We start from the raw sequence: 20,985 nt of genomic DNA, 5'->3' as shown, positions 1-20,985 counted from the left end.
CTAGAGCTGCTGTAGCAAAGGACCACACGCTGGGTGGCTTACACAACAGAAACTGATCGTCTCAGGTCTGGAAGTCGGAAGTCCAAGATCAAGGGTGTGGAAAGAATGTAGCCCAGGCCCACCTCCCAGCTTCTAGGAGTTCCTTTGTCTCTGGCAGTCTTCATATGGCCTTCTCCCTGTGTGCACACCTCTGGATCAAATTTCCCCTTTCCAGGGACTTCCCTGATGGCCCACTGGTTAAGAATTGGCCTTGCAACGCACAGGATGTGGGTTCGACTCCTGGTCTGGGAACTAAGATCCCACATGCCAAGAAGCAACTAATAAGCCTGTGAGCTACAACTAGATAGCCCGTGAGCTGCAACTAAGAGTCGTCACAGCCAAGTAAATGTTTGTTTAATTTCCCCTTTTTATAGGACCACCAGTCATGCTGGATGAGGGACCTGCCTCTTTACAGTGTCTTAGCCAACTACATCTGCAACAACAAGCTGGTTCACAGACACTTGCTGCTTGGGTAGCAGGAGAACTCACGAGACAGCAAGTGCCCCCTGACCTCCCCACACCTCCCGCCCCACACCACTGCCCGGGGCAGTGTAGGAGGAGAAACCCCCTCCCCTGTGCCTGTCGGCACAGCATCAGCACGCTACAGAGCCTCACTCTGCACCAGCTGGCGGTGGAGAAATGTTCTCTGGGCCCGGCTCCAGAATCTCAAAGCAGGGCCAAAAGGGGGTGGATTTGGAGGTGAGAGGCACTCCATGGATACTGACACAGAGGATCTTCCTTCTCCCTGCTCCAGCATTAATGAAGCATGGAGAATCACACACACACACACAAAGTCAGCTTGGCCAAGACGGAAGCAGCTGCAATCACGCCAAGGCCAGGACACTGCCAAGGCAGTGCACCAACACTTCCTGCTCTGGAAACAACGACAAAACCTCTGCACCTCTAAAGCTTCCTCTTCTCATTCCTCTGGTCCTCCGGCTTCTGGTCTGTCCCCCATACCCGCATTTCCTTCCAATAGCCCTTTCCTGCTCCAGTCAGACATGATGCATTCTGATGCTTACACTCCAGGACCCTGATGGATACAGAGCACGAGCAGTAAGGAGATGGGGCTGGACACATAGATGCGCAGGGGTCTGAACAGCCTGCGTGCTGTCAGGAGTTGTACGCAAAGGGAAAGGAGAGCGTTAGTAAGACTAGGTTCTTGTAGTAAAAATAACTCAATATTCCCAGCAAGGAATATTGAAAATGAGGGTCTTGACTCAGGGCAATGGCACTGTAAATAGAGGAGGGGAGGGAATAAAGGAGGGGGGAAGGAGGGGTAGAGGACAGGCAGGACTCGGTAGGAATGGGATGGGGAAGGGAAGGCTATGTGACTTGGGTCCACGGGGATTCTTTCAACCCATACTTACTGAGCATCTACTGCAGGATCTGTTCTAGGCACCAGGTACAAAGCTGTCAACAGAGCAGCTTACAACCTGCAGTGCGGAAGACAGACAATAAACTAGCAAAAGACACCATTTGTTGGTATGAAAACAGGTGAGGGAACAGCAAGTGCTGGAGATTGGGGGTTGCTGTGTATATCCCAGGGTTCTGCAACTCCACCGCTCTCCACATTGGATAACTGTGCATTGTAGGACGCTGGCCTATGCATCATAAAATATTTGGCCATTCTAGTTGCTTCTCCAGCTACTAATAGAAACCAATGAAACCTCTACCCCTGTGCACACATACACACCAGTCACGACAACCAAGAACGTCTTTCGATGTTGCCTAATGTGTTCTTGGTGGCAGGGGCAGGGGTCATCTTATTGAGAACCACTGTTGTAGATCGTGTTTGGGTTTTCTGTTTTGTTGTTTGATGCCCCAGCACATGTCTGTCTTGGCAAATGTCCCATATACTTGAGAAGAATGTATTCTGCAACAGTTGAGTATTCTGAATTAAGCAATGAGGAGACGCAGGGACATCAACTCTGGTCCATTCTATAACTAACCTGGTGGTGGTTTAGTCACTAAGTCGTGTCCAACTCTTGAGATAGATTTATTAAAAAAAAAAAAGTCAATGCCAATGCCATGAAAACAAGCAAACAGAAACCTTAAGAATTTCTACATTAAAAGAGACTAAAGACATGTAACCACCAAGTAACACATAAGCACTTGGGTAAGAAAAAGCTTTGAAACATTTTGGGTAACAATTGAGCAAAGTGAAATACGGACTACATAGGAGATACTACTGATTTTTTGAAGTGTGATATTGGTATTAGGGTTATGTAGGAGACTGTGCCTACTGTTTGGAGATGGATGCTTAAGTATTTAGGGGTAAAATGTCATGATGCCTGCAACTTACTTTCAAATAGTTCAGCAAATGAACGTGAAAGTCGCCCAATCATGTCTGACTCTTTGCGACCTGACCCCAGGGACTATACAGTCCATGGAATTCTCCAGGTCAGAATACTGGAGTGGGTAGCCTTTCCCTTCTCCAGGGGATATTCCCAACCCAGGGATCTTATCTGTAAACTGAGATGAGACTATGCCTATCTGTAAACACTGAGGGCAGGAGGCGAAGGGGACGACAGAGGATGAGGTGGTTGGATGGCATCACTGACTCAATGGACGTGAGTTTGAGCAAGCTCCGGGAGATGGTGGACAGAGAAGCCTGGCGTGCTGCAGTTCCTGGGGTCACAAAGAGTTGGACCCGAGTCAGTGAATGAACAGTAACAAACACCACTAATAACTGATAATTAAACCTTACCTGACTGGAATTCCCTGGTGGTTCAGCTGTTAGGTGCTTTCACTGCCAGGGCCCAGGTTCAATCCTTGTTCAGGGAACTAAGATTCTGCAAGCCACATAGCACAACCAAAATAAAAAAGTAAAACTCACCTGATTAAAAAAGTATAAAAGAGCCCAATATTGTAAGAAAAATTATTTAGAATATACATAGAAAAAATCTGGAAGCAATATGCAAACATTTAACAGCAGTTTACCTTTCAAGTTTCATTTACCAAACTCACATTTTATGTTAAAATTCAAACACTGTAGAAATGTCTAATAGTGAACATATTTTAACTGGGAATGGTTTTTAAAATCCCAAATATGTATTTATTGGATGACTATGTAACAGATGCCCCTTTACCACGTGTCCAGCAGCTGCCTCCTTTCCAGGGGGCTGAGGGGGAGCAGACAGACAAGCTGGGGAAGAACCACCACTAGAAGAAAGTGCTCCCGAGAGGAAGCAATGAAGCTCCTGCTTTCTGAGAAGCAGCCTTCCCACTACCAATACCCGCAGGCTCCTCTGACAAACGGCCTCTTTTTAAAAACTAAGGCTGACTACTCTTTGTTCCTTCTTAACAGCAGAGAAGAATTTAGATAGGGGGTTGTAAAAATACAAGGTTTGTTTTTCTTCTGACTTCAATAATGCTAAAGTTCAACACAACTATATGTGCTGATGGTACTCTGGAAATTGGCGGTTTTGCAAATGAAGAAAAATTATCTTTCAATTAATGAGGCATTAAATGTTTCAAAAATGTCTTTCCACAATAATCATCTTGCCAAAAGAACCCACACAATACCAGTAAAATGGGGGAAATGGGAGTAACACTGATGGAGAGTACCACCATTGGCTTGTGATATGTGTTACCGTTCCGCAAGATGGACCACTGGGAGAAATCCAGTCCAGGTACACAGGCTCGGTCTATGTGATTTCTCACAACCGTGTGTGAATCAACAATAAAAATCTTAATTAAAAAAATTCTTTTAAAAGGATCCACACACACACTCATGAGGACAAAGTAGGAAGCAAAAATCTTTATTTCTGAAAAAATTCACATTTATTAAAAACAGCAATTTCTAGCCAAATAATATAAAGCATTTTAAATTAATTATTTGAAAGTATGTACACTCTTTGTATAAGTGAACACTTTAAACTGTACAGATTTAAACAAACAGTCATTTAGCAAACAGGTTGGATCGCTATTACCTACTCAGTAAGGTGTTTGAGTGTTTCAGAAATAAAAGATTCAAAGCACAAGAATGAGTGCCATCAAATATTTTTATCCTGAAGAACATCCTCTGCTCTGTACATCAAATGAAATCAGCCATAGTACTGTACAATAATCATGCCCTCATTTCTTTGGAAAGGCTATTTAAAAATCAAATGTACATATAATATATAAAACTGGATATTTTACAGTTTATTTCATTAAACACATATTTAAAATAGTAAGTAGAAGTGAGTAGAATCTTCCTAATTCATTCATTTCCTATCAAAGAATGAATATGGCCCCTCTTTACCTTCTACCTTCCCAAAATATACAGAGTACTAAGGTCTATCAAGCAACATCCATCACCAAGTTACACTGAGGTGAAAAGCAAGTGACCCTTTAAAATGACAGACATCGGGGTGTGTAAACTGTCCGGATGTGGCGGGAGTCTACTTGAAGTGGATGAAGAATATAGTCTCACAGAGTGCGGTCTGCTGGCTACGTTCCAGAGCCCTTGTTAGCGTTCTATCTCTAAACTAGTGTCTGAGTAACTCAAAATTCACTGTGAACCAAAAAGCAGGTGACATTTACTGTAACATCAGAGGCAAAACCAATTCAATCAGGAAACAGGTATTTGTAGGCAAACTCAAGAGATGTGCGTGATTAATCTGATGATCCCTGATATCAGGCAGTCCATTTCAAGGCATGGGCGGTCTTCACCAGTTTGTAAGTAAACTGTATTCTGCTGTTGCAGGCTGCAGATCCACAAGGCTGGCCCGCGGCACAGCCGCTGTGAATGTTTGGGACATAAAAAGTGCTCGCTTTTCAAAGAACTACGGAAATGGAAGGCAATGTGCAGAAAGCTGGTAACCCTAAGCATCGTGCATGCAACCTGCTATTCATCAGGCTTCCTGGCCGCCTCAGTGTGGCAGCCTAAAGATGCCCTAATTGGTACCTCCCCCTCACAAACACTGCCCACTGTACCATGAAGATTCTCATTAAAGATACGCATGTATCCACCACGAGGAGGCTGCAGCCCCGGCCTGCTCTGAATGCTCTGTACCAAAGCCATTCACAGTACAGGTTCTGGGACCTTACACGAGGCCCTTGCATTTTGAAACTACCTCACATCAAACACGCAGAAAGAGAACACCCTGAATCCCCTGGAAAGCAGGACGTCTCAGCAGCCGCCAATCTACTCCAAACTAAACTTCAAAGCGAGAGGAGAAACATTATAAATAGAGTGTAGAAATAACATTTCTGGAAGTAAAAAAAAAAAAAAATAGTACTGTGGAATGCTCAGTGGTTAAAAGGACTGCAGTGTTTCTTGCTCTAACAAACCTTACTCTCAGAAGTTTCCTAATTAGCTGTATTTCCGTAAAGCTCTTTGCGGTATTTACTGTAACCTATTTTCACCGCATCTTTCTTAAGAACCATTTCCCTGTGTGCCCACCACAAGTTTCTCCCCTTAAAAACTTACACTGCTTGTGACCATTTAAGTGAGGCAGTTATCAGCGCTCATAGACTATATAGCTTATCTTTGGCATTTTGATGTTTTTAAAAGGGAAACACAAATCATTGCCACTTTGCTTCCATTTCGTTCTGTGATCAGCCCTGAGCGGCGGCCGTGTGGTTCTGGGGACGTCCCTCGTCCAATTCCCCGGTGTCCTGCAGCCTCTGGACCTGGCAGCCCGTTCCTGCCAGCTGGCCATCTATACGCACAGCCCAATGGGCCAAGTTATTTAGAAACGGACAGTAGGAGGTTCAGCTGAAAAGCAGAAAAAGGCTGTGTTAGTTCCACTGTGCAACACCGTACTCAAGAAAAGGTGTTCAGGTTCTCACAACCAGAACAATAGGGCAAGTCTAAAATTTTTAAGAGACCAATAAACCCAGCTGTAAAGTAGAACCTGGACCCGTGATGGTCTGACTCCCGAAGCAGCCCCTGGGGCACTGCGCATCGTGGGGTCCTGTGAGGAGGTACGGCCAAACCTGGACCCTTAACTCGTTCAGAATCCGATGAGGAAGACAGAAAAAAACTAGACACCAACGCTGACAAAAAACAGAAGTAGCTCTCAGTTCAGTTCAGTCGCTCAGTCGTGTCCGACTCTTTGCAATCCCATGAATCGCAGCACGCCAGGCCTCCCTGTCCATCACCAACTCCTGGAGTTTACTCAGACTCACGTCCATCGAGTCAGTGATGCCATCCAGCCATCTCATCCTCTGTCGTCCCCTTCTCCTCCTGCCCCCAATCCCTCCCAGCATCAGAGTCTTTTCCAATGAGTCAACTCTTCGCATGAGGTGGCCAAAGTACTGGAGTTTCAGCTTTAGCATCATTCCTTTCAAAGAAATCCCAGGACTGGTCTCCTTCAGAATGGACTGGTTGGATCTCCTTGCAGTCCAAGGGACTCTCAAGAGTCTTCTCCAACACCACAGTTCAAAAGCATCAATTCTTCGGTGCTCAGCTTTCTTCACAGTCCAACTCTCATATCCATACATGACCACAGGAAAAACCATAGCCTTGACTAGACAGACCTTTGTTGGCAAATAGCTCTCAGAGGTCCCCAAACTTCTTGGCACCAGGGACTGATTTCGTGGAAGACAATTTTTCCATGGACTGGGGGTGGGGACAGTTTGGGGATGATTCACTTGAATTATATTTATTGTGCACTTTATTTGTATTATTATTACATCACTTCCACCTCAGATCATCAGGCATTAGATCCCAAAGGTTGGGGACCCCTGTAAATAACCAACTTCATCTTTCTCTATGCATAGTGTGCTGTGCAGAGAGTTGTATGCTAGGAATTCTTTAAGTGATTCTTCATTGCACAAGAACAGGCCCGGCAGATTCGGGAGCCCCCTGCCCCCTCTGTAAAGGAGGGCGTGACACAGAGCCGGCCCCGGGAAACCAGAGAAGTCGCCACTGTCGCCGGCAGGGACGCAGCCTGAGCTCTGCAGGTCTGCCACCCCGGCCCTATAGAGACCTGTGGCTGACTGAGCCTGACAGTGCGTCCTTCTACACGCAAGGGTTTTTGGGGTTTGTTTTTTTGGGGTTTTTTTTGCATTTTATTTACTATTAAGTATGCACATTGCACATTTATGAGATCTACTGGCAACTATAACTGTCCTTTCCTTTTTAAAAAAAAAAATTAATTTATTTTAATTGGAGGCTAATTACAATATTGTGGTGGTTTTTGCCATTGACATGAATCACCCATGGGTGCACGTGTCCCCCCATCCTGAGCCCCCTTCCCACCTCCCTCCCCACCCCCCCATCCCTCTGGGTGGTCCCAGAGCCCCGGCTTTGAGAGCCCTATTTCATGCATCGAACTTGCACTGGTCATCTATTTTACATATAATAATATGTATGTTTCAATGCCGTTCTCTCAAATCTTCCCACCCTCTCCTTCTCCCAGAGTCCAAAAGTCTGCTCTTTTTACATCTGTGTCTCTTTTGCTGTCTTGCACATAGGGTCATCAGCAGTCACTAATAGCAGCTGTTATTATTATCTAGAAAATGAAACGGTTCTGAAAGAGGATCAAGGAACAGTGAGGAGGATGGGTTCTCTTAGTGTTTTTCAAACTACTGGTTGCAACCCATTGGTTCATTGTTGTGAGAATAATTCAGTGGTTCACCAACAGAAGAGAGAAGAAGAGCAAAGCAACTGAGTTGCACACAGTGTGGATGACCACGGTAAAACCTGGAATTTACAGACACACGCACACACACTAAAGCACGCACCTCACGGGCAGGAGTCAGGCAGGAACCCAGGAGCTCTGCGTGTTCTCGCCAGACCCTCCTCCCCTCACACCTTTACCCACCACAGGCAGCCGAGGCCCGAGTCACCCCTCGGGGGCTCTTTCCCACCTCTCAGCCCAGCCCTCTGGCCGGCAGCCTGGCGCCCTCCCCTCGCCAGGACAGGCCTCCTTCGCAGCCTTCTCGGGTGATGGCTGCTTCTCTTCCGCTTGCCCGCGATCACCGGGCCTGGAGGCAGGACCGGAGTCCCCTCTGCCCCTCAATGTCATTCCCGGACCATTCTCCTTCCCTCTCCCGCCACTCTCCCCAGCTCTGGTTTTCAGACCAGGCCACGCTTCACTCCTCCACCAACCACTCCTCGGCTGTCACCTGGCCGGGCACTTTTTGCAGGTCTCAGAATGCTATCATTTTTTTCTAAAACTACTCCTGTGAGTATTCTTGGTGATTTCAACACCCTGACAGCTAACCTTCCAGGGTGGAGGCCTCTCAGTTCTGCGCTCCTTTCCTCCAACACCCTCCTCTTTCACCAACCTCATCAGCTCCTCAGGCCGCGGGCACCTGCCAGCTCCATGTAACCCCTCACTGCAGCTGCTCCCCACTGTCACCGCTCACACTGCGACCCCACAACCATCTTCCAGCTCGTCTTCCCTCTTGTCCGCCCACTGCACAATCCTGACTCGACCAGGACCTATAGCCTGGGTTCCTCCCGCCTTCTCCCTCTCTTTCCCTCAGCTCCTCCTGCTCCTCGTCTGCCATGTTCCACAGCACCACTACAGCCACTCCCTAATTACTTCAGATGACATATAAAAAGTGTCCTGATTGTACAAGACCCTAGAACTACAGAGACACCTTATCTTTGAAAGATAAGAAACTCATACAGCCATTAAGAATGAAGTTCTGATGCAAGCTCCAGCATAGATGAGCCTTGAAAACATGATGCTAAGAGAAAGAAGCCAGTCTTCAAAGGCCATGAATTGCATGATTCCATTTAATGCACTACCCAGACTAGGCGAATCATAGAGACAAAAGTGGATTAGTAGAAGAGGGGAGCGGAGAAGGCAATGGCACCCCACTCCAGTACTCATGCCTGGAAAATCCCATGGACGGAGGAGCCTGGTAGGCTGCAGTCCATGGGGTCGCTAAGAGTCGGACATGACTGAGCGACTTCACTTTCACTTTTCACTTTCATGCATTGGAGAAGGAAATGGCAACCCACTCCAGTGTTCTTGCCTGGAGAATCCCAGGGACGGGGCAGCCTGGTGGGCTGCCGTCTTTGGGGTCTCACAGAGTTGGACACAACTGAAGCAACTTAGCAGCAGCAGCAGCAGCAGAGGGGAGAATGAAGAATCTGCTAAAGGACAGGGGTTTCTCTGGGGTGGGATGAAGATGCTCTGAAATTAGACAGCGGTGATGGTTCCAGGACTTAGTGGATATACCAAAAACTCTGAATTAAAAAGATGAATTTTATGGTATATGAATTATACCTCAATTTAAAAATGACCCCACTTCTCCTCCAGTTACCACCCCATCTCTTCTCTCTCTGCACAGCAGAACTCCTCAAAGACTGACCACACTCACTGCCTCCAGTCTCTCTCCCTGCAGATTCAACGCAAACCAATCAGACGCTCACCAACCTTACTGCTCTCCTCTCTAGTCCTTACCATACACTAAACTCCTCAATGATTCTTAAAACCATAAACAAAATACCCTCTGTGGCGCCAGTCTACTTCTACTCAATAAAAGTTTGCCGACAGACCTGAATAAATGATGACAGTAAACACGGGCTGAGCTCTCTATTCAGGTTTTTTTAATTTAGGAAGAAGAGAGAAAGAGGACCTCTTTCTAACATCTTTGAAACATGGGCCTCTTATCATACATACTGCAAACAAAACTATGCAGCAACCTAAATACCACTATTTGAGTTTTCCACAAAGAGTTTATTTTAAACAGAGCAACTTTCAATTATCAGAAAGCATTAAAAAGCAACTGAGGGGACTTCCCTGGAGGTCCAGTGGTTAAGACTCCATGCTTCCATGGCAAGGGGCCAGGTTTGATCCCTGGTTGGGGAACTAAGACCCCATGTGCCACAAAGTGTGGCCAAAAAACAAAAAAGAAGCAACTGAAACTTTGAACACCATTGCCAAATGTGTTGTAATTTTAAAAATTACAACAAAATATGGTAACTCAAAAGATCCTATCTACTCAAGTAAGATAACTAAAAGGTTATAAAAGTAACACGGATTACCTACCTGTTCCATTGAAGGACAAGCAATGATTTGAACATCTTCAGGGCTAAACTCTTCCTTTAACAAGACGTGGAACTTCTGGAAGACTTGCTGAATATTATTCTTAGAAAGAAGAAAAGGCAATTGTATTACGAGTCGCTGAAAACAGATTCAGCCTCCTTAAACATGAAGAACCAAGGAAGTTAAATACTACTATTTGCCAAAACAAGTGGAAGAGACGTATCTTCCAGGGGATTACCAAAGACATGTAACTGGTCCTTAACATTTCACATACCAGCACAACCTAACTAATAAGACTTATTAGATAGTATTTCCTGGAAAAAACTAAACTCTTGCCAGCTTTGTTCCCTCCAGAGAATAATAAGAGTCTTCAGCAGCAATTTCTTCCACAAAAGATAATGAAGTTCCCAGACACATAAATTGTACTTTAAAAATCAACCAATGCCTTGGGTACAGATGTGAGCTCAACACAGAGCTGGAAGCAGTGACCTAAATTTGCTCTGACGTTTAATCCCTTGGGGGTCGCTGCAAGCCATTTATTTCCACTGCTGCTGCTACTGCTGCTAAGTCGCTTCAGTTGTGTCCGACTCTGTGTGACCCCATAGACAGCAGCCCACTAGGCTCCTCTGTCCCTGGGATTCTCCAGGCAAGAATACTGGAGTGGGTTGCCTTTTCCTTCTCCACTCACCAGTAAAATGGGGCATAGTTCCTGAGATGCTATTCTCTCAAGTGCTGGGCCACATCTCACACAGAGGTCTGATTACTTATTTACTCATTTACTAATTTCTACTTTTTGGCAGAAATTACCTTTGTGCCATAGGTAACCATAAAAAATTAAGACAAAATGAGGGCTAGGGGGGGAAGAGGGGCAGAATCAGAGAGACGCAAGCTTTGTTAAGTCTTTCAAGAATCCCAGTGTTTTTTTTAATCAACTGCACTAGAATAGTAGATCAACATTTCCAAATGTTTACAGGAAGAGGAAAATGCTAGACGAAGCAAGAATACTTGAAAAGACCAGCCAACATTCAAACAGATCATCATGAAACTTACCCTGACTGGTTTAAACAGGATGAACTCAGTATCCTTGTTGGATAGGTACAAGGACATACTTCTCAATGTCAGGGGCAGCTTTGCTTTTATTGTCTTGTAGGCACTTGCCACAAGGTCACTGACCTTTGCTGGAAAGAAATTAGCCTCCTTAGTATCACAAATAAAAACAGAAGTACTACTTCCACTTTAATTCAGAAGATAACAAAAGGAGAGAAAAACAGCAAAAGACGACTATTTCTTCAAAGAATTTTTTTTCACTTTTGTTTATTTATCAGTTTAATCACAAGCCCATAAACATTCATTAAGTATTTAGATATATAAAATTCTAACTGCAAAGGCTAAACAGAAAAGAATTCCCCCAGCACGGCTCAGGACATTCACAGGGACGGTAGTATGGTGCCTTTGGAATTTGGAGACCAGAGGTAAGGTAAAATTGGAAGTCATCTGCAGAGAAACACTAGAAAGAATTACTTCGTAATGAATGGACTTATTCACTGTGACTCTCACTGACTCACAGTAAGAGATGCTCTCTGTCTTATGAGATTATTCAGAAAATGCCCAAACGTATTTAATGGGAAATAAAAATCCATTTGTTATGTTCTTATACTATATTATCAGAAAAGGAATAGAATTCCAGAAAATGGTAACTGAAATAGTTAATAGCCCAGATGTAGTGTCTCAAAAGAAGTACAAATGGAAAAGAATAGCAGTAATCTGTGTGAAGTACTTAAAAGAGAAAATTACCTAGAAAGCTAGAAAGGAAAAGACTGATTAATCATTACAAAGATGGTTGACCTCACTCATAATTAAGGAAATGCCTATTAAAACAACTGGAATATTTCAGACTGGTTACAATCACTAAGATTGTGCACATGCACGTTTGGCGGAGGTGGGGAAACAGCCCCCTTCGTGCACCATTATTTTTGGCCACGCCATGTGGCACTGACCGTGGAGACCTAACTGCTGGCTGTCTGCTGCTGCTTTAGTTGCTAAGTCATGTCCAACTCTGTGACCCCACGTAGCCCACCAGGTGCCTCTGTCCGTGGGATTCTCTAGGCAAGAACACTGGAGTGGGTGGATCTTCCCAACCCAGGATCAAATCTGTGTCTCTTGCATTGGTAGGTGGGTTCTTTACCACTGAGCCACCTGGAAAGCCCATTTTAACTACTGGACCACCAGGGAATTCCCCTTCATCCACTGTTGATGGGAGTACAGTATGAACTGGTTCAACTTCTTGGACGGGATACTGGGCAATGTCTAGCAAAACTGAAAATACACATACTCTTTAATATTTAATGTTTGTACTGCTGAAAATTTACCTTATAGACATGCTCACAAAATACCACCAAGATATGTGTGTTTATTAAAGAGTGTAAGGAAAAACTAAAAGTAATTTAAATATTAACAGAATTATTAAAGAAATTGTGCTCTAGTGATATATGTGTCCATTCCTTAAAATGGGTAGAGCTGGATACGCTGATATAGAAGGGGCTCTAAGGTACCGAGTAACTGTTTTTTTAAAAAGGGGCAGGGAGGGGATATTTTGTAAGCAGATTGGGTAGGAGGTCGCTGGAAAAAGAGAACCAAGCATGGTTTTCTTGACATAAGGGAAGCCATTTTGTCCTAAGTCATTTTGTGATCTAAGCCCAGCCACAATGCTTGTCCCTGAACAGGTCTCAGTAATGGATAATCTTAGGGGAAGTGAGGGGATGCAGGAACAAAGGAGAAGCAGTCAAAAAACAACGGTTCAGTGACAAAACACTAGCTTTGTCCTCAAGGGATACAGAGAACAATCTGATACACGTCTTTGAGTTCTGCAGGAAGTAAGACCCATACCAGGTGGAGGCTGGAATGATGCTGCTGCCTCTCATGACTTCAATCAATGAAAGCTTAGATTCTGTAGACCACCGCCCCAGTTCAATGCTGAAGCCCCTCTGCTCAAGCCCCTTCATGAATACGTGTACCCTTGGCTTAAAACTTCCCCAATTTTGCTGTCTGGGGAGATGCTGCTCTGGGAAAGATCCCTGGTGCTCTTTCTTGCTCCAAGTAATACCTCCTTCCTTCTCCTGATCTTTGCCTTTTTGGTGTCTTTTAACTCAACACTTACCAAAAGGGAAACCTGGTGAGTGTTGAGCTAAAACTTGTTACCTAAAAAGTGGTTACCCAGGTTTTTCAAGTAACAGTAGTATAATCTTACTTGTGTAACATATTTCAAGTCCATACGTGCTAAAACACACATGTTCGGGAAGCAGCTGTGAACAGTGGTTACCTTCGAGAGAACTAGTTTGGAGGTGGAGAACAGAACTACTTCTAATTTTATACTTCTCCACATTTCCACTTTCATACCACATTAAAGGTTTTTTCAGTTGAAGAGGGTCATAGATGAGCAGGGCAAGAAAGTGCCTGTGCCCACAAGAAGAAAGAAGCAACAATCCAAGGACTGCATGTTTTTCATGAACAGATGAAAACTCCTTTAAGACAGTAAATTCCATAGGCTCTGTCCCTCTCATCACTAACACACTTGAGGGGTCACTGGTCAGTTTTCAGAGGCCTGGACAACTAGTTTTATGTGGAGCTCAGTAAATAAAGTACCCTAGTTCTTAAGAAGGTATATCTCCCAGAGTGAAATAACAAACTGGCATCCTAATCATAGCTCAATCTCATGAGTTTATCACGAATTGACCCCAAGAATGTGATCAAGTCTGCATGTACCACATTAACCCTGGGTTCCAGGGGTCCACGACAAGTTCCTAGACTGTTCTTGGTGCTCCCTCCCCAAAGGCTCAAAAATCTTTGACATTTCAGTGTGGGTTTCTCCTGTTACAGATCAAGAGACAGCAACTCCATAGCTCCCTGTGGCCAACTGGGGTGGAAGATACAACTAGGTAAACTGAAGTATCACTGCTAACATTGGCCAGCATCTCCTCACACAGAAAGAAACTAAGTGATTAAATGACAAAAACAGTAAGCCTGATTTCATCTAGTCCTCCTGTTGGCTTCCTTTTCCTTTCATCTACTCCTGCTTTACTAATGACAACGGTAGTGCTACTGAAGAGCACCACACACTCAACACTGAGACTTCTCCTAGGATTCCACTTGAAAAATGACAGCCCCTACTTTGAGCAAAAGAGAATCTTTTCAGAGCAGAAAGAAAATACATTAATTATACATCAAGCCCCTAGGCTTAGCTGTACTAAGTATGCCTATGCCAATTTGTTGGTTTCTACCTATTTTAAGAAAAATTTATTGCACCCAAGAGTTTCATCTACATTAACATTCAAAATAAAATCAGCTCCTATTTCTAAGTAAGCTCTGCAAGTAACTGAAACCTTGAGCCAAAAGCCCAGTTAATCCAAAGACAATCAGAATTCCTTCTAGAACTGGTGCTGAGTTACAGATTGACAAGCCTGCTGCTGACCCTGAGGGGTCAGAACAAGTGGTTGCCACCAGGCTGACTATAGTTAGAACTGCCAGTATTGTCTGTAAAAGGTTGGTTTTCTGTCTCTTGACAGAATGTACTACTACACGAAGGATGTTCTCTGTCCTTTCGTAAGATGGCGAAGACTTCAATCTCATATACAACACAAGGTCTAAAATAATAAATCCAGTATACCACTCACTGTCTCTACCGCAGTGAACAAAGGACTAAAGTGTGTTACAAAGTTTATTTGCAAAATAAAACAAATCAATGCAAACCTATAAAAGTTCCCATGACAAATTTTTGGCATAAAATCCTGCCTTTCGTTCAAATACAAGTGATAATTCTCTATGCTTCGCAAATCTTCCTAAGAGACACAGAGCTACTCTCACTCTTCTCTGTTCTACTTCAACTTCTCTGTTCTACTTCAGACTAACCTGAGGCACTAATAACTGAAAATTTCAGAATGGCCTCAATTCTTTTTCCCAAAAGAAATAAGTACCTGACAGACATACATTCTTTCACTATGGAAAGCCAATCGTGTTAAAGACCTAATTCTAGTTTAAGTGTCTATAGACAGTCAATCTTTTACAACTGCTAAGATGGAATGATCCTTCGGCTTTCTCACTATAAGAAAATTGCTTCCTACCAACTTGCACACAGCTTACCCATAATTAAAACACTGACTGCTTCGCCATCGTGCTCTTCTCTTTCAAAGGATCTCTATCACAACATGAGCCAAGGAACGGCCAGAAATATATAATCTAACAAAGTGATTTATTCTGGTTGAATGACAACTTAAACTGTCACAAAATGGACTAAAAATAACCCACAAAAACTAGTCTTGATTTTCAATGTCTACTATCTAATGCCAAAGAAGGGAAAAAACCTTCTAGCACAAAAAAATTTACATTTAGGAAAGAGTTAAGACAGGAAAACATCTCAAGCATTTCTGCCAATCAATGACATTGCCTGACAACTCCCAAACAACTTTTACAATGTTTTTTCAAGCACTCTAAAACATTAAAGAGAATGTAACTTGTATAACATGTAATAATGTCCAATATTTCTTCATATAATACTTGGAAACAGTAGCATACTCTCCATTAATTTCATACTATCAAGCACTGTATTTTCATCCGAGTTCTAGGACAGTGAAAAGCAGGTATACAAAAACTAGTGCACTCAAAGCATTCTCATCTAAGCCATATTTTATTTTTAACTGGGTGTGCGCGTGTGTATTTTTATTTTAATATGTGTGTGTGTATTTTTTTTAATTCTTCCTTTGACTTGGAATGCTTGTTGAAATACAAGTAGTGTTGGCTCAATTAAGACCTGTCAACTCCAAACTGGATCTTGCATTAACCTAAACCACAGCAGGAGTAGGAAACCACTCCAAGCTGTCAGAGCATGACTATATAAATGCAAATTAACCGACATCCTAACAGGGAAATCCCAAATAGTAAAATGCGAGATACCTGGTTGTGCCCAAGGCTGCTGAGACAGCGTATATTTAGGTCCTCCCTGACTGGCCATTGTTTTTAATGCTGAAACCTAGTAGAGGAGACAAAAGGAAAAAAGTTTCATTTCACTGATGACAAATTAAACTAGAACTGCTCTCAAAAGATGTGACACCATTCAAACCTATGAAAATAACAATAACCAAATGTACAGCTCTAAGAGAAAATGAATCATTTCCCATAGTCCTTTACAACCAATAAAATATTTTAGCAAAACTTCTTTCGTGATTTCAAGGCATACCACTGTTTTGCAAAAAGAAAACCACATCAATGTCCTGAGGCATTCTGCCTGAAACATTTCAGGAAGACAAGAATGAAGACTGAGAGAAACATCAACACAAAACAGATCTCTCTTTAAGTGGACTGTTAGGTTAACTTTAAATTATTTTCCTATGTTATCAGAAAAATGTCACAGGAGCCGGACAAAATCCCCTTTATATATCTATAGGGTCCTTTCCTTCATTATAGGCAGAGAGAATGTTATTTAAAAAAAAAAAAAAGTTTTCAGATAGCATCAAAAAGCACCCTTGACCAACCAGTGTGAGAGGGATGGAAGTGGATGCCCACCCTCTAGTCACTTCTCTCCTCATTCCTCAGCACCAGTGCAGAGAAGCAAAACCATGCATTTTGGACAAGAATGTTCTTAAGATGGCAGACCACAGTGGGGCTAAGGTGGAGCTGGGGAGTGTGAAAGACAGAAATTCATAAAACATCTTTTTATAAATGGACTGCTAGGTGCCAAAGGTCCAGGCCATGACCCTGGCCTCAATAGACAGTCTCATTAGAAAGACTTCAACACCAGCTCTTTCAATTTCTCATAAAGAAGGCCACATAAATATGCAGGCAGAGAATGAGCACAGACAGGATATAACGTTAACCCAGGCCTCTCGAGCCCTCTTGGTACCAAGGCGTACCAAGTTCACATTCCTGAATCTACTTCTAGGTCCTTGCTCATGCTGTCACGTGTATAAAATCGCCCCTTTCCACTGTCACTCAATTCCTCTATATGGCTTTATGTTTACTGTGAAACGCTGCTTTTAAAAGTGAGTCACTCATTGAAACATGTAGAATATCATGTGAGAAACGAGTTGCCAGTCCAGGTTCGATGCGCGATACTGGATGCTTGGGGCTGGTGCACTGGGACGACCCAGAGGGATGGTGTGGGGAGGGAGGAGGGAGGAGGGTTCAGGATGGGGAACACATGTATGCCTGTGGCGGATTCATTTTGATATTTGGCAAAACTAATACAATTATGTAAAGTTTAAAAATAAAATAAAATTAAAAAAAAATAAAAAATAAAAGTGAGTCACTGTCTAGGGATCAGACAATGCTAAAAGAAAAACATGCTCATGTTTAGTGTATATTATCCCCAGTATTTCCCAACGTAAATAGAAACATACTAATGCGTCTCCACTTACAAAACACTTACAGGAACACAGTGCTCTGAACTGTTTTTTCCCACTTAAATCTAAGTCCTGACTGAACATTCTTCTGTATCCAACTGTTACACTTCAATAGTAATGCCTGCCTGTTGGTCCACTGCCTGTTCCAGAACGTAACCAATTTCATAACGACATACACTACACAGAACTATTTTTATATTAAAAGCAAATACAGACTGGTATATTCACCTCTATTTACTATCTAGATAATTAATTAGGTTGGCCATAAAGTTCGTTTCGGTTTTCCCATTAACATCTTACGGAAAAACCTGAATGAACTTTTTGGCCAACCCAATACTTGTCTTTAAGTTAGACCTCAAGGAGCATTTTCCTCAGTTTCCCCAATAGCCGCATCTTTTTTAAAACCCCACAGGATGAAGACAGGCCCACTGTCTCATAATGACACTGCTGTATACATCTTCATGTTTACATCATATCCATCTTGATTTCCCATTAGGTTATAACACCTTAAGAACAGAAATGAAACTTATAGGTCAAATTCTATTACAACATTATATCAGAAAAAAATTTAATTTATACTGTTACTGAGGAAATTAATAATACTTAAGAGGGAACATTAAGAGTAAACTTGCAATACTTTAGCAAATTGCTTGAGAGGAAATGAAATCTGCTAACATAAGTCTGAGTTTTTAGCATAAACTGGTCCTACCATGGGAAACACTTTTTAGCTTAGCTATAAACTTTGAAATTATACTTCCTATAAAATACTTTCATTCAGGTTTTTTTGCAAAAGCAAAATCTTCACTTCATATTTGTCACATAAACTAACATTTCTGCAAGCACTTAGAAAGTACTTTGCTCTCTTTGATCTTCTGGTCCTGATACATATAGTGATGTATATAGAGTACAATGGAAGTTGCTCAGTCGTGTCTGACTCTGCAGCCCCATGGACTGTAGCCCGGCCAGGCTCCTCTGTCCATGCGATTCTCCAGGCAAGAATACTGGAGGGGGTAGCCTTTCCCTTCCCAAACTGACACAGGGATCAAACCCGGGTCTCCAGCATTGTAGGCAGATTTTTTATCATCTGAGCCACCAGAGTCCTTGTACCAACTATAAGTAAGAAGGAGGGATACGACAGCACTCTTCTGTAGGGATCAGAAACAAGGCTTGGAGAAGCTGAGCACATGCACCCATCTCGGTCACGAGGTGCAGAATGCGGTTGGCAGCTCAGCGCCCTCGCCTCGAAATGCTGTGCTCTCTCGACTGCTCTCATGACTACCCCAAGCCCTACTTAGGAGTCAGCTTCAAACAATATTCAATATGATGAAATTTGAGAACAATGAAAAAGTATGGACAGTGTTTTAGTTTTGGAAAATATCTGACCCAAAAGTTTCTGTATGAACCTCTACCCCTCAACACTTGGAAAACAGTTTTACACTCCCTGCATGCATGCTCAGTTGCTCACTCATGTCTGACTCTTTGCGACCCAATGGACTGTAGCCCACTAGGATCCTCTATCCATGGGATTTCCCAGGCAAGAATACTGGAGTGGGTTGCCATTTCCTTCTCCAGGGGATCTTTCCGACCCAGGGATCAAACCCAGGTCTTCTGAATTGCAGGCAGTCTCCTACATTGCAGGCAGATTCTCTACTGACTGACCTCCAGGGAAGCCCACTGCACTCCCCAGGACCATTCAAATGATGCTGAGAGAAAAGGCTATGTTTCAAGGAGCAGAAAACAAGGCAAAGTTCTTCTAGAACTTTATCATTCTCAAGATATTTCATTATTTTATAAAATAAAATTTTATTGTGACCCCCAAAAAATCAGAAGGATGTTTACAACAGATAGATTAAAAACGCCACAGAAATGTTCATCTCATGTGTAATGGGTCACACTGCTAACGTTGTTTCTCAGTCTGAAATGAAGATGATTTACCTACTCTAGGTAGAGGGGATGTAAGGACAGTTAATGAAAACAAAGCATCTCAACAAAGAGAGCTCAAGCAAAGAGCTACGTATACAATAAAGCCAATTTACAACAGGTGAAGGGGATCGGAATCACAGCTGGAGTCTTCAGGTCCAAAAAAATAAAATCTTCTGACAACCTAAAAATGTTTTCTACAGACCCTCACAGTTTGTTTTATGGCAAATCCATATATATTTTTAAAATCAATCCAAACTCAGAAACAAGCTGAGGACATTTTGCTAATGAGGCTTACATCCAAATAGTAAATACTGAGACCTACAAGCATACATCCAAATGAAAGGTGAAATACTGTTTCCTTTCTACATCGACGAGTACTGTTTTTCTTGTAGTCATTTATCAAGGCACAAGAACCGCCTGCTTTACAATGGCAATTATAATAAAAGGGGTGTAAGATTCTGCACCTGCAGAATTACCTTCAAAGAAAATCCTTATAAGTTTTAAAATCATTTACTCTGTCTCTGCTATTCAGAGTACTAGTAATGCTGACTTGGTGAGACGTGAAAAATGTTTGGTCCACAAATTCTAGGAAACAATGTCTTAAATGATCGCAAGCGTCTGCATGAACTCCAGTGTGTACAGTGCATGTGAGTCGCCTGTGTGTGTGTATCTTCGCCTTTGACCCACTCTATGCCAAGAGGACAAGGGAAGAAACCTAGATTTGGAATTTGTTGTTTTTTAGTTGTTCAGTCACATGTGAACACGTCTGACTCTCTGCGACCCCATAGACGCTTTGCAACCCCATAGACTGCAGCTCGCCAGGCTTCCCAGTCCTTCACCACCTCCCGGAGTTTGCTCAGTCTTATGTCCACTGAGTCAATGATACCATCCAACCATCTCATCCTCTGTCACCCCTTCTCCTCCTGTCCTCAATCTTACCAGCATCAGAGTCTTCTCCAATTTGGAATAAGATAACGTAGAAGGGATGCTGGGTCCTCTGAGTTGAAGTATCTACTAAAGAGCCTCACTAAACAGTGAGGAGCACTGAGGGACCAGGGTTGTAAAAGGAAAATCGAGACAACTGCAAATGAACCGAGGAAGGGCAACACAGACTGAGCTGGTGGCGGGAGTGAGGGAGACCTCTGCCTCCCGCGCCCCACAGTGAGAGGAGTATGAACAGAGCTGCACGACCAGCTGCACGGGGTCCCTGCTGCAGTGTGTGGCATGTCCAGGCAGAGCTATGCTATGATTCAGACTTGGATACATATTTTCTACCTAAATGTCTCAATTTTAAAGAATGTTCAGTGTCCAGAATCTTCCAAAATGCACAGTTAAACCAGATTCCCAGGTGGCACTAGTGGTAAAGAACAAGTCTGTCAACGTAGGAGATGTAACAGCTGTGGGTTCGATCCCTGGGTCAGGAAGACCCCCTGGAGGAGGGCATGGCAACCCACCCCAGTATTCTTGCCTGGAGAATCCCATGGACAGAGGAGCCTGGCGGGCTACAGTCCATAGGGTCGCAGAGAGTCGGACACAATTGAAGCGACTTAGCACATATTAAACATACCAAACTTATACTCAGGTCAACTTGGACAACTGCCATCAGTAAATTTTCACTCTTTTGACTTCTAGGAAAACTCTGTTTTTCTAGGAAAAAACCCTTTAAGCCAAGATTTCATTATAACCAACTT

General features: G+C 43.1%; 1 protein-coding gene across 2 annotated transcripts in view; it reads right to left on the bottom strand.

The window, feature by feature from the left end:
* Positions 1 to 3,780: 3,780 nt before the first annotated feature.
* The window catches only part of COG3 (component of oligomeric golgi complex 3), a 61,381-nt gene continuing 44,176 nt past the window's right edge, over positions 3,781 to 20,985 (bottom strand). Inside the window, exons 20-23 of one of the 2 annotated variants that reach the window (XM_061434549.1) lie at positions 15,927 to 16,002; positions 11,031 to 11,158; positions 9,984 to 10,082; positions 3,781 to 5,746 (exon numbers count right to left, since the gene is read on the bottom strand). In XM_061434549.1, the coding sequence (XP_061290533.1) occupies positions 5,717 to 5,746; positions 9,984 to 10,082; positions 11,031 to 11,158; positions 15,927 to 16,002 (333 nt within the window). In that variant the 3' untranslated portion in view covers positions 3,781 to 5,716. Of the gene's footprint in view, positions 5,747 to 9,983; positions 10,083 to 11,030; positions 11,159 to 15,926; positions 16,003 to 20,985 lie in introns of those variants that run through there. The other variant, XM_061434550.1, reaches the window with a different exon arrangement.

Source organism: Bos javanicus, chromosome 12 (assembly GCF_032452875.1).
Source record: "Bos javanicus breed banteng chromosome 12, ARS-OSU_banteng_1.0, whole genome shotgun sequence".
NCBI lineage: Eukaryota > Metazoa > Chordata > Mammalia > Artiodactyla > Bovidae > Bos > Bos javanicus.
Note: the sequence above shows the minus strand (reverse complement) of the source record. Positions and strands in the feature narration are given on the sequence as shown.